The 14688-nt window shown below is 31.1% G+C and overlaps 1 protein-coding gene across 3 annotated transcripts in view; it reads right to left on the reverse strand.

Annotated features, from left to right (window-relative positions):
* Nucleotides 1-4566: 4566 nt before the first annotated feature.
* The window catches only part of LOC108782868 (uncharacterized), an 86787-nt gene continuing 76665 nt past the window's right edge, over nucleotides 4567-14688 (reverse strand). For 2 of the 3 annotated variants that reach the window (XM_018551253.1, XM_018551252.1), the window contains exons 3-7: nucleotides 13901-13978; nucleotides 11867-12048; nucleotides 8996-9194; nucleotides 5853-5959; nucleotides 4567-4692 (exon numbers count right to left, since the gene is read on the reverse strand). In XM_018551253.1, the coding sequence (XP_018406755.1) occupies nucleotides 4567-4692; nucleotides 5853-5959; nucleotides 8996-9194; nucleotides 11867-12048; nucleotides 13901-13978 (692 nt within the window). Of the gene's footprint in view, nucleotides 4693-5268; nucleotides 5345-5852; nucleotides 5960-8995; nucleotides 9195-11866; nucleotides 12049-13900; nucleotides 13979-14688 lie in introns of those variants that run through there. The other variant, XM_018551254.1, reaches the window with a different exon arrangement.

Below are 14688 nucleotides of genomic sequence, written 5' to 3' on the forward strand. Positions count from 1 at the left end.
ATATATTATTCACAATTTAGATATACGAGACTACAAATTTTTATACAAGTTGTATTGTAAAATGGATAAATATAGATATAAAGCTTTCCATATGTGACTCTTGTGAATGTTTAGAGACTCTAAAATGCCGGAAAATATATTCCGATTATACGGAATGTGAAAGATTTGTCTTTAAAGTAATGTTAACTTCGAAAATTTTTCTGAGAATTTCTACAAAATTGATTGATCAAAATATTTCTGCTTGCAAAATGTAAAAAAATTTCCATTTTTGTTAAAAAGAGACACTTTTTTAAATTTTATTGGAAATACGTAACCTGCTGATTTTTTTATCGTATAGATTTTTTTAAAAAATTAATCTCTTATAATAAATATAAATTTACTGTTTTGAGACCTCTGAAAATAATAATAAGTTTGATAATCGTATTATATTTTAGTTTAAAAAACCTGTTAAATTATTATATAATAACGTGAACTTTTTTATTGAATATTTTTGTATCAATGTTTCTTAACGTTTTTTTTTATATGCGCAATATATAGTGAGAGTTTATATAATAAACATTAAAAGCTCTAGTCTAAACAGTCAACGCGGAGAAAAAATTTTATGAAAATGCTGGATGCAGACATATTACTTTTGACGATTTTTCGTTATGTCAATTATATCAATTTTGAGGAAATTTTTGATCTTTTTCCAGTAATAGATTGCTAAATGCTCTAACAAATATTAAAGTTCAAACTGTAACGTTTAGATATACTACACAACATATATTGTATAATTGATCACTGTTGCTCAATAATTTAATATTGTTATACCATCAGGATTGTGATGATAGAAAAGTTATTATTCATCTGTCAGAGACCTACCTCAAAACGAAGCTAAAACATTGAAGTATATTGACTTCCGTGTGATATCAATATTTTTCTAAAAGAGAGGATACTTCTTAAAATATTTTCTCTTAGTTAAAATTTTGATTTGCATATTTAATTAAAAAATAACAGATAGAAAGCATTATTTTTTGATTTTGCATGCTTCTCGTCTGTATCCAGCTTCGTGAATAATGTTCGAAGATGCTAGTTAGGTTTGATTAAACATTTTGATGAATTATACTCGTTTTGATTACACAGTGTTAGATTAATTTTTAAAGGAAGATATAGTATTGAGGACATAGGGAACACTAACCATCGGCAAACATTGGAAAGGGCCCGCCCTTGAGAAACGATGCCTTAATTCTTCGTCCCAATGTCTGCCGCGTATTATTTTGTATTTTGATTTCGGGCTGTCAGCCATTTTTTTCTTTTATAAGTATTTTAGTATATAGCATTACACGCTTATAGATCTTAACGATATACAAGAACAATAAAATCCTAGAGAACCCTCTTATTATTGATTGCATTTCAAATTGCTGGCGCTAATTTACGTCGGTGCAGTTGCGTATAAGTTGCATTTCGCATTACGCGGGACCGTGTAACACATACGTTTTATATTGGATTCTGTCATCTGTACGTAAATACTTACATGAGGTATAGCACTTAAGAATATGGCACATTTTATATGTCGGACAACTGATCCGATGATATCTCTTGTGTTTGTCAATATCGAACAGCATGATATGCATATTTATATGCATACAGATGCAAATATTCTGAACGAAAGTTTATCGGAAAAGATTTGCGAAAATTTCTTTAATACAGTACACACTATCAAGAAATTTTTATTCTCAACACAAATTATTCAGCACTTTTTAAATGGATTAATTTTAATAATTTCCAAATTTAATTTTACTCGATTAAATCGTATTTTGGCTCGAGTCTGCTTCGATTTTAATTCCGTTGCAATTTCTTGACCGGCAAACTGTAATTGTATTTTCCAAAAAATACTTTAAGTATAATTTTAAAATCTTTTTAATTTCTTGCGAGCTAATAGAGATAGAATTATTCTTTGAATAATATCGATATTTTTCTTTTATCCCAATTAGGCACTTCTCGCATAATTTTTCGAGGGCTTTTTCACTAGAGTGTGTACGATAAATATGACGTTGATGATATGTTCGTTATGCCAAATTAATATTTAATTAATGCTCTTATTTTCCGAGTATTTTATATTATTTAATATATAATGTATATGGAGAATGTACTCTGCACGACTATTATCATCATGCATACAGAATCTTACGATATATTAGCTAAATGTTTAACAATGAGTTTTATAAACAGTATTTAATTATTAATTAATTTCTTTTCTATTCAATATGATCTGTCTAGTGCTTATGAATCGCGCTTAATACAAATATTTGAGAACTGCATTTAATGTTAAATGTATGATGCGGATGTACTATTAATCAGTGTATGAATATATCCCAGGAAAATCTCGTACTGCATTAAAAATAAAAATGTATACACATGACATCCTTGCCGTTCTGTTTCCGCAGGAAAGAAACATTATAGTTGAACCACAAATGTCATATATCTTAGCTAATCTCGCGATTTGTAATGAAGGCATTGCGTGTATTTCAAACAGACCATTAATATTTATGATTTGTATACGACAGAATATAGTCGATTAATATTCAACACTACGTGCATATTTTTGGTTACATAAAAAAAGTGATTGATAAATATGTAAATTATATCGTATAAAGATTGATTTTTTAAATTGAAATTGGCTTAAAAAAATATTCTTCAGTTTGCTTTATTTAAGCGGAAATATGAAGACTCCAAAAAAATTCATAAAACATTTTGTGTATAAATCTATGATTCATGCCTTATTAAATGTTAAAATAACTTACAATCGTATATACGTGTGTATCTATATGCATGTGTAAACTATAATTCTACTTTATAAACCTAGGATCTATTTAATTCATATATTTTTAACTTATATTACTTCAATTTCGAAACATGTATTCTCATTGTAAAATGTTGCTAAAATATGTATGAATTTATATTTGATATATTTTAATATTATATTGGACTCAAATAATTTGTGACATAAAAACTTTCACAATAATAGGTTTTGTAAATTTTTCTTATTTGAAATGTTAAATAATCATTTCTCATTCATATTAGTATTATTTTTAGTATTTCTCAAACATTTCAAACTACCTAATTTCTGATGTTTGCTGATAAAAAGTGATTTCAAATATTTCATATTTTTTACATTAAATATATAATTATATATGCACACATTATATCCAAATATATTTCAATAAAATCTTCATATTCAAAGTTAACCATATTGTAAATTTTAGTTTTAAATGTTAAATCATTAATTAATATTTTTTATTTTATAAATACATTTTCTTTTCGTAGAGCATTGCACGAGAATCTTGAGTAGTTTAATCTTTGTCCTCTTCGTAGGTAAAGCGAATATTCGGTCGCGCGAGACCGACGACGTCCTTTATAACGAGAGTCCTACACAGCAGGAAGCAGGTAATAATGTGCTCCACATTGACACCACTCTCACAATTTCACGCTAATTTTCACACACACGAGCTACATCTATGTACAAACACAATCTCATACGAATTTACTTCACACTTCGTAGATCTTGCAAATTGGCCTAATTGATTACGGTATACCACATGCATACGACACTCACTATTAATAATAGCGCATCTAGTCTCTTTTCTTTATTACGTGCGAGCGACTATTTCAACTCAAAATCAGAAATTATAAAACGATCTCTTGGCTTCTACGAAGAAATCTCATGAATCCTGCTACTTAGACTTATTTACTTGGAAGGACTCGGAATCTGTCTTCTGCCACAAAGTGACAAATAGGATTTTTAAAAATATTGAATTTAATTAAAGTTCTAGAATTATCGTTATTATATTTCATCTGAGAATTTTTTAATCACCTTGTAGTTATGAAAATTCAGTGCGACATTATCTTAATTTTCAATATTTATCTCGAATGTAATCATGTATTAAAATCATCTAATTATATAAAACTAATCTTACTTTATTTTCGTAAAATAATATTTCTGTCTTTATTTTAAACAACGGATAAAGCTTATTTTCCGTCGATTTGGTTCTTTCTTGCGATTGAACAGTAAGTAGCAGCATTCTTATGGAGAACAACCTCATGACCTACCTTAACTCCACGACTATTCTTCATCTTCCTGATATCGCGGCGCTCTTATAGCATGTCGAGGTACTCATTGCTGCTCCACAACATTTGATGACATACTTCAGTGCGTCATATTCAACCCCTTATCATCTTTCCTATCCTGTACCGAAACTTCACAAAACACGCGAAGAGAAGCGGATCTAACTTACCTGCGAGAAATTGTGTACGATTCATAAAAGCGTGACGCAACTTGCTTCAAATTTACCCCAAAATTCGAAACAAAGATGATAATTACTGACGAACGGTTTGTCAAGTAAGGAAATGGAAATTTTCGCGAATATAAAGAATAAAACACAAGATTACAGAAATTGCTCTGTCCGAAAACAAATCATCAGTCGAAGTTGAAGCGTTCTGTGGTTCACCCCCTTCACCGACGATCACACGGCAACTCCGAACAATTTACAGAGTCATACGTGGCGAACGGTGGAGGGGGTCTGGCCGCTATGCTTGGTCCACCTCGTGACAGACTTCCATATAGTCCGGGTTGTGCATTATATCCTTTATCATATCCTTCAGTATCGTGTAACGCGGGAACATTGGATACAACTTTGAGCCGTTGTACTCCTCCTGCGATAGAAAGTAACCCTTATTTAACAAATAATAAATTATACGCATATTATGTCTGTTTTTCCACAACAAAATTTCTCATGATTCGATTCTATCTTCTATATCTTTAAAAGTCAAAATTGATGATAAATTTATTCGAAGACATTAAGGATGTAACAGTAACAAGCAAATGTATGTATCTTTATTAATAAAAATGTTATAAGATAGCAAAGTAAAAAGAAACCTCGGATATGCCACACTAGAAGTGGCATCGAAGAACTATATTCATCACTAGAAATTAATAATCCTTTCCTTTAGAGAATGTACTTAAAGTATGATAAAACACAGATAAAAATTTTAATTGCATTATATGTATAAAAAACGATATATATATATATATATATCGTTTATAGTTCTAAGTTAGGAATAAATTCTTGAGAAGTAATGTAAAATATTTAAACAGTTTCTTTGACTTTAAAAAAGTATTTTGCACGATATATATTTCCGAATATAGACAAAAGAATAAAAAACGACATAAGATGGTTGATATTACGGTACCTTCGATCGCCTTTAATCTTCGATTTATTTGACACTCCATAGAAGAACATAAAACGAGTAGATGATAACCGTCGTATCATTGACCAGAAAGTGTTATAAAAGTAGCAGTATGTAACTTATTGCAACATAAAAAGGAAAAGAACGGTCATAACAATGTTCTAATATGATGATATTATATTTCGTCGCTACTGAACAGTATTATGTATTTTTTTACAATCATGATCGCGAAATTATAATCAATATAGTATAACTCATTCCAAATTTTACTGTAATCAGAAAGAACTACTGTAATAAAAAAATTTATTCAAAAAACGTTGATTTTCTCGATGAATTTTAAAATTTGAAAAGAAAAATAAAAATTGCTATAATATAAAAAAGGACAATTTTACATTTCTTATTACTAATCAAATTAATTTGATGTTGACATTTTGAAAAAGTTTAACTTTGATATCGAAATATTGTTTTATATATAAAACTATGAAAATATTCAATAAAATTTCGAATAAAAATTAAAAAACATTTTCAGAAATTATGAACTAGTATTCATCCAAATGTAATTTTCCTTAGGCTAAATATCCTTTTATGTGACAAAATCTATAAGTTAAGTATTATAAAATACATACTTTTAATACTTTGATGAGATTCCTAAGACCCGTGTATTTCTTCAGCAATCTATACAGATCATTGGTCATCTGGGTATTCTCAGCTTCAATTTGCGCCGTCGTCATATCTATCCGATACACATCAATTCATTAGTTCGTTTCATTTGTTAAATACGATTTCGTAAACATTAAAAAAAATATATTGGAATTAGATCATGGAGAACACGATTGTTCCGCAGCTTTTAAGATAACTATTAATAAAACACCAAACGCGGAGTCAATTATATGTATATGCCTTATTCTTAATAAATTCTAAAATACAACATATTTATTCGATATAATTAATCTTTTTCATTAAATAGCTTTCATGTCAATTATGCGATATAAAAGTGCTACAATATTAACGCGAGGTAACAATTTTTTTTTAAAGAAACTTTTTAATATAAGGTCATAAGTAAAAACGAATCAATCGGGTGTTGCGTGTAGTATATCAACATAGTTCGCTTGATATTCCAGCGAGAGGCACTAATTAATGCTCAGGAAAATATTGCTCTTGCTGGCAAAATAAAAACCAAGCGGAAACGTTGATCGTTAATATGTATGTTTACATGTAACTGAGAATCAAACTGAAGTACTGGGACAGCAATTTGATATCAGAAAAATATTTTTAAACTGCAACTTTTTTCAAAATGTGTTTTTTAAAAATATTATCCTAAAAAATTTGTATTGTCTATTGACTATATATTCTTATTGCCAGAGTCTCTACCTGTAATATTTTGATAATAGTTTCTGTCTTTTATCATACAGGTATTGTATATTAAAAAAAAATAGTTTGTTTTGACTTTCCTGTATCAAAATACATATAAAATAAAATAAAGCTATTAAAATGGAAAGGTACAAAATAAAATAAAATAAATTAGATTACATATATACATATATGTGATTATATCCATATATATATATATACTCAGAAAAAATTTCCAATCAATTAACCAAGTTAATTAATGATTTTAATTAACCATTTTATTCGAGCCATTTGTATCGAATGGTTTTAACTAGAATTTACATTCTGCTATGAAACAAAGAGAGAGGAAACGATTCTTTAATTAGACAGGTGAGAAAGGACAGAATATTGTACCTGCAGTGAATATTTTTAATTACCACTTCAGCTCAGCGTACTCGCGCTATCGACAATTTACATTGTTAATAAGTTCTCTTTTCTGCTGAAGTAATTTACGAATCCATGATAATCACGCACCCGATCATACAATGGTGATGTTCGCAAGTACGAGATACAAAATAAAGAATAATCTTCGAATAATTTTTTACGTATATATCGCGATCATGAAAAATATGATAAATTTATCACGTTTTCTAGAATAATTATGAACTGTACAAAGTATTTAGTTAAATATTTCTAAGAGTGTAAAAATCATCTTAAACGAGACGAGAAAAAGAAATTAATTACAAAGTATGTAGCTTTTCAATTCTACAAGTTTTAAACTGCCTTCGAAAACTCGAATTGTCTGACTTCGTTTAGAAAAAAACGAAATTCGCTCTAATTTTTTAATATCTTATTAACAAAATGCTTATACGAAGTATTAATAGTCGACAGCAATGCTATTTTAATATAATGCGTCAATATTGTCGCTTTAAATATTATACGATATGAAAAATAGTTAAATATACAGTACTCAACAAATTTAGGGAACACTTTCGAACAAGCTAAAAATTGGGCAATATTCAAAACATCGTAACTCGATGAACAATCATTGCAGACAAAAAATTAGAAAAGCATTTTAAAGGTTAAAATCTCTACTTTTGAAATCTATAATTAAAATTTCAATATGACTAATACTTTACGGAGCTATATGGACACAAATGGATATCTGTCAAATCTAAAAAAATAACCGTATAATTTTGTACAAATTTCAGAAAGGTCTATGGTGTGGGGTAAAAATCACACAAATATGCCGTTTACAGCAGTCGAAAGAGTGAATCTTTACCTTTAATTTGCTTTTTTACTGAAAGATTTTTTTTTCACCGAGCTATTGAACGTTGAAACAAAAGTGATCACTTTTGCTTCAACGTTCAATAGCTCGGTGAAAAAAAATCGTTCAGTAAAAAAGCAAATTAAAGGTAAAGATTCACTTTTTCGATTGCTGCAAACTGCATTTTCGTGTATTTTTATCTCACGCCACAGAACTTTGTAAAGTTTGTGAAAATTTTTTAGATATGACGGATATTCATTTATGTTCGTATAACTCCGTAAAATATCAATCATATTGAAATTTTAATTACAGATTTCGAAAGTAGAGATTTTAACCTTTAAAATACTTTTTTTAATTTTTTGTCTGCGACGATTTTTCACCGAATTACGGTGCTGAATATTGCCCAATTTTTAGCTTATTCGAAAGTGTTCCCTAGATTTTGTTGAGTAAATAATAAAATTGATGACGCGCGCGCGCACACGCACACATACAAGCAAACGCACATATTACAGATATGTTTCATCATAATGTACAATGAAACTTTAATATCTTTAATCTCTTGGACACTATGACGGAAAATGATATATCGTAATATTATTCTGACTCGAAAGCTTTCACAGGAAAATCATTGAATCATATTTCTTTCGTATAATTTATAACAAATAAAAATTACAATTGTTTCATAATTGCAGAGCGTATAATATATATACGTTATATAGTTATTATAATTATAAAATTATAAAATATCTACATATTAAACTATTAAAATTACAAGATACCTACACATTAAAATACAATATTAAGGCAAAATTAATAAATAAAATTCATTATAAAAGAAATACAGCTACATTACAGTTAGTAATTAAATAAAAATTAAACTACAAAAATTAATATTGAAGTCTCGTTAAACGAAAATTACCGAATCAAAAGAAACGAATAAAAAAAATCTAAAATTAATTCACAAATGAAATAATTGACTTCCTATTCATTATTTGAGTCGCATCGATTAAGGGCGTTAAAGTTAGACAATAATCAAAGTCGCAGTTAAAAAAACGAACCACAAGGATGTAGAACTATCGACGGAGGACAATGGAGAATTATTTTCCTTTGGCAAAATCTACCACTTTATTACTATTCTCGACAACGATCGCTTACCGCACTTCAAATACTCACTCTCTAGTCTTTCGATGCGTTCTCTCTTAGTCTCGGCCTCCTCGGCGAGACGCGCCGAAGTTTTCACGCCTTCACCGCTTTTGTGAGTCTTCTCCATGATGGAACAAGCACGCAACACGAAGGCGGGCACAGTCTCCTGCTTCTCCTGTCTCGGTATATCTACCAGCGTCCAATATTGCGTCTCCAGCTTAATTACATCCTGGAAGGGCAAAACCGTCGGTAGCTCGGGCTACTATCGCAACGACCGAGGCAACGACGAAAAAAAGAAAATTAAGCGAAAAAAGCAGCGCTCTTGTGCAAACTGATCAGCCATTGCATGTATATATAGCGAATCTGCGTTTATCTACCAGTGTCGAATGCAGTCATTGATCCATTCATCAGACGTGGTTTAACGAGATCGATTTCATCTACGCTTCAGAACACGTAACATCGTTAATCTATATTTATATCTACAATGATGACTTTTACAAACTGTAAAGATATCTTGTCTATAAAAATCAAATTTTACTATAATTTTTCTGTCTGTTCTTTAAAAATAGTTTCAGTCACATATTATTTCTATACCTTTGTAATTAGATTCAATTATTCGTCGATCATGTAAATATCAATTATCAAAGAAACATCAATTTAATTTTAATTTTATTATTTTACGTTTCTTTAACACTTTTCAATTTCCTTTTCATTATTTTAATTTAATTATTGTAATTCAACATAGATTTTTAAATATGCCATTTAAATCGTTTTTTCGTATGAAAATTAATTTTAATTATTTAATTCCGTAATAACAACAATACAGTTGTTTTCCATAATGTCGACAAATGGTAAGTTTACGCATTGTCTTTACAATAACAAAGTAACAATTTTTTCTATGTATAGTGCTAATGTATTGTATTATTTAACTTTTTCTCTCGCATATTGGTAAGCACTTTAAACAATATACTTTGGAATTACACAACCGTCGATGGAACAAACGGCACTATTTACAGGGTGCAATTTTATTTTGCACTCGTATCACTCGAAGATTAATCTCAAGTTGGTTTTTCCTCTGACAGGAATAAACTCCTAGCTCTATCGATTCTCTCGATAGCGCGAGCTGCTGCCTCGGTACAAAAGTTTACACTAGAAACACAAACGTCGTCGTCCGAGAAAATGCACCTGTGGGACCAACGATCGCGAATTGTGTGTATGTATCCCGGAGAAGTAAAAAAAGCGAAAAAGGGGGAAAATAGAACTAAAAGATGGTGATAACGTGCGTTCGTCTTCCACGCCGACTACAAACATATCCGGCAATCATGCTATAGCTATCTTTCACAAATACGTATCTTTATTTGTTGCTTGTCCCGTAGGTGCGCGATCTACTCTTGGATAACAAACGTCGCGCCCGTTACAGCGCGCATTTCGCGTAGATACTTCGAAAAATAAAACGGCTGCGTTTTGAGTTTTTCCCTTTGTTCGTTCATCGGTTTTGTGCAACTGGGAATTGCGCGTCGAGTTGCACGCGGATGAGTCTGGATATTTTGCGCTCTATTATCTATTTACTGACAAAATATCATACATCTGTCATTTTTCCGCTGCTCTTTATTGAATCATTTTTTAAATAATCGCTTCTCGATCAGTTTCATTAAATATTGAATCGACAAATTTAAACGTACCGTTGAGAGAAATTTCAGAACTAGTTAAATATCATATAATCGTAGACTATATTTTTAATTCAGGTACAGTCACATTATTTCTTTTTACTTTAAGTACACCTCAGGTTTTTACATTCCAATTAAAATCACGATTATTGTACGTTAATGATCGTTTTCCGATTTATTGGCACTTGAGAATATTATAAATGCGTACTTATTCTTAATTTTCTGAAAAAAGTAAGAAACCAAATAAATATTAAGCGAAACAAGCACGTTAATAAACAGCTTATTGACAGTAAAAAATAAAGATTTGGGCTGCGTTTGTTTTTCATGCTTACACACTGTAAGCTTCAGTCTATCATTATTGCTCGGTATTTGCAGAAAAAAGATAGAATAAAGTTTATTAGCGTGAAAAACAGCCTTAAATTAATATAACGCTTTTTTTTATTACTGGTTTATAATGGAGAATTACATATTTAAAGATTTGTAAAGAATAATTATTAAAAAGAAAAAAAATATGTCCAAAAATATAAAGACAATAATATTCAATTTTACAATTGATATTTTCTCGCCATTGCACTGGAATGTAAAAATACCCCAGGTGACTATTCCTGGATTAATAAATTTATATCACACATTATCTCTCTGTAATTATAATTATTTACAATTTATTGCTTTCTTTCCGATCATTTTTTATCTCAGTCATATCAAAAATTGGCTATCATGTTTACGTATTAAATATTATATACAATGATTTTGTAAATAAATTTGTTTTACTTTAATTGAATAATAAATAGAAGAGAGAGTTTAAAGAAAAATAAAATATAATAACATTGAAAAATGTGAAATTATTTGAGGAAAAAATTCGACAATATAAATATCATATTTGTTATAAAATTATTTGTTATAGACTTTATAATAATTTGTGATTTTGGGAAAAAATCTATTATAAATTTCTCAACAAGTTAATTACAATTTACATTATAGTTACAAGTTAATAATTAGTTCCTTAGCAATTCCTTAACAGAGAGTCGAGTGCAGGTGACTCAACCGAGTTTTAGCAGGAGCGAGTTACTGTTCTGTGTTCATCGTTTACCTGTACACACCGAGGCAACATAATTACACACCGTAATTACGTCAAGTGACAGTCTGGGACACAGCTACGCTCACCGAGCACAAAGCGTGGGACAAAAACACGTGTGCTACATCCAATTACGACGCTCGGTTTCTCCTGTCTTACCTTAATCATATTTTTGAGGAGGTTATAACGCTGAAACACGTTGCGCACTTGCTTACTGTCGGTGTACTTGCACATCAGTTCGACGAGGGCCCTCTTGGCGGTGTCGTAGCTACCATCCAAACGTATCCTTACGACTCTCAGCCTCTCATTCGTCTCGATCACTTCCTCCTTCGTTTGCCCACCTGCGTCCGTCGCAAGAGAGAAGCCTTATTGCAATTCGAAAAGTATCGGAAGCACGGGCAATTTCCCCTAAACATTACTTCTGTCGTGCATCGACGCGTTTTACACTCATCACTGTATTCGATCGATTTTCCTTATCATGCGCTTCAATCATTGCTCGTCGCGTTTAACAGGGCTGTTAATTTATAGCGCGATGGAAACGACGAAGGCATCGCGCATGCGAATGTCGCCTTCAATTAATTTCCAATTAACTCGACACCGTGATAACGTCGAAAGTTTCGACATAAATAAATCGAGCATGATGCGATAAGCAACTAATCGACGTGTTTCCGCCATAGTTTTATCTTTCTAGGAAAAGTTCAAATCCCAAAAATAAATAAAATCACGATAAATATTTTAAGCAACATAAAATATATACATTTAAAAAATTTTATTCGTCAATTCTTCATTAAGTTTACATTAAATGGTACTAATTATGAATTGACTTTTTATGAATCGATTAGAAAGACGTATAAGTAATTTCGAAAATTATTGCATGGTTGTAAAAAAAAAAAAACCGATTATTCTTGATGTTCTATTGAGATTAGATCGATTTTAAATTTTTTGAGAAATTTGCCATCAAGATCGAGATTGTGGATCTCCTGTACATATGTTATTGCCGTACGTTAGGAATTTATCTGATCGCATTTCACCGACGACGGCACGGGAACGTTAATGTCGGAATTAATCATAGTTCCACATTCGTCGATGGGAAAACGTTAATCTAAGCCTGACAGAATTCTCAGCCGACGAAGTTTCCGTCCATTCAGCTAATACAGCGACAGTCGACACACCGTTACTCTCTGCTCCAATCGAATACAAGAGTTTCCGCTTCGATTCCATTCATGGGACAACTAACAACGTTCGCTGTTGGCAGACTGCCAGACACTTATTTCCGAGTGATATGTACAAACGTCTCTATTGCTGATTCATTGGAATTGCTATACTTGGAATGAATGCTCGCCTTTTATCTTTAATTCGTTATTTAGCATATTATAAGACAAAAAAAATTAGAATATTTAATTTTGATAAACAAATTCAAAGCTAAATTTATATCTAAAAGTTGATGCAATGATTAATACGAATGGGACATTATCTTGTGCCATACTTCTATATTTTGAAAGATATTAATATTGTAATAGACAACCTTCATAAGAAATTTAATAGTGACCAATTTAATATTAAAAGATAGTAATTAATTATTTATTTGAAGTATAATATTAAAAGTGTTGCTGTTCAATGCTTTTAATATCTATTCCAAATAAATATTACAATTAATTTTTGTCTTTCAATAATAAATTGGTTAGTATTAATTTTCTCTCTGTCAAGAGTGCATGTGTCCTAGGCTAAAAAAACTCAACTAAATTGTCGAATAAAAAATTTCCAAAAGGTTTTTTTTTAGGAATGTTTCTTAAAATATTTGTATACAGAGAGAAGTATCAAACTAGTCTGCAGTATTCTTTGTAAGAATATTTCTTTGTAAGAGATATAGATATTTAAATTAAATTTATAAATTTCTCTTCTTTCTCAGTCTACTATTTATTTTCATAAGTTTTTAACAAAAATTTGTTCAGGAATTATTCTTATTAGATTTTTCTGAGATTATCGAGGAAAATCATAAATTCACATTTGATTTTATGAGCGAGCCGTAAAATAAAAGCATTCTTAAAGTAAAGAGGAAGCGTAGGAACACTTCATCATTTCGCAGTCTTTTTCAGCGTATAAGGTTATCGAGTCGCGGCGATTTGCCAAGGTAGCGGCTAAAGTTTAATTAAACTCCCACGCGAGATGAATGTGATAAAATATCGAACTTACTAGAAGTACCCTCGTCCTTCACGTCTTGGACGATTCTCCGCACACTCTGTGTGAACTTGCCTACGAGATTGGTACTAGCTGAAACACACAAGAATTTATTTATAATGTTCCATTGTACTTAAATAACACAAATATAGTACTTCACATTTTTGAATTAAACAATCTCGTGTTGTTCGCACGATAAATAACATTACAAAGTCAAATTGACGAAAACGCGCGCGCTTCTTTTCGCCGCGCCGGATAAAGACTCGCAAGAATAATGGATGAGGTCCGTCGAGAGGATGAGAAAGAGAGATCTCTTTGAGACAGAGCGCAAACGTCACTCAGTGCATCCGGCAAGTGGATGACTTGACGAGAAATACCAACATCGTTCGCGTCCGTTCGTGTCGGGAGACATAAAGCGCAGCGGCACGGAAAAGCAGGGTAAAGCTTCTTACTCGTAAAACACGGGATTGTTCTTAAAGCAACCGTGGGCTTTTTAAAGCGATCGATTCGTTCTATCGACCAGTTACCGCGGTTGATGCGACCGTTATCTGTAACAGTTCAACGCGAGCTATGCCTCTTCTGGCTTTATCGCATGTATGAACAGTCGACAAGTCGTCTATTTATATCGAGAGATTTCTCGCGAAATTTCTCGACTGACATAATGAATAGCTTTATCATGTTCAATCCTCTCGGTTGGCTTAATCCTTCACGAGATGAGAACGGGACGCCGTCCCCCGTCACATACTTAACTACTATGCTCCGTAATTTCCAAATAAAGCTCCGCGAGCTCTTACTGTCTACAC

The sequence above is a fragment of the Cyphomyrmex costatus genome, unplaced genomic scaffold, assembly GCF_001594065.2.
Source record: "Cyphomyrmex costatus isolate MS0001 unplaced genomic scaffold, Ccosl1.0 scaffold135, whole genome shotgun sequence".
NCBI lineage: Eukaryota > Metazoa > Arthropoda > Insecta > Hymenoptera > Formicidae > Cyphomyrmex > Cyphomyrmex costatus.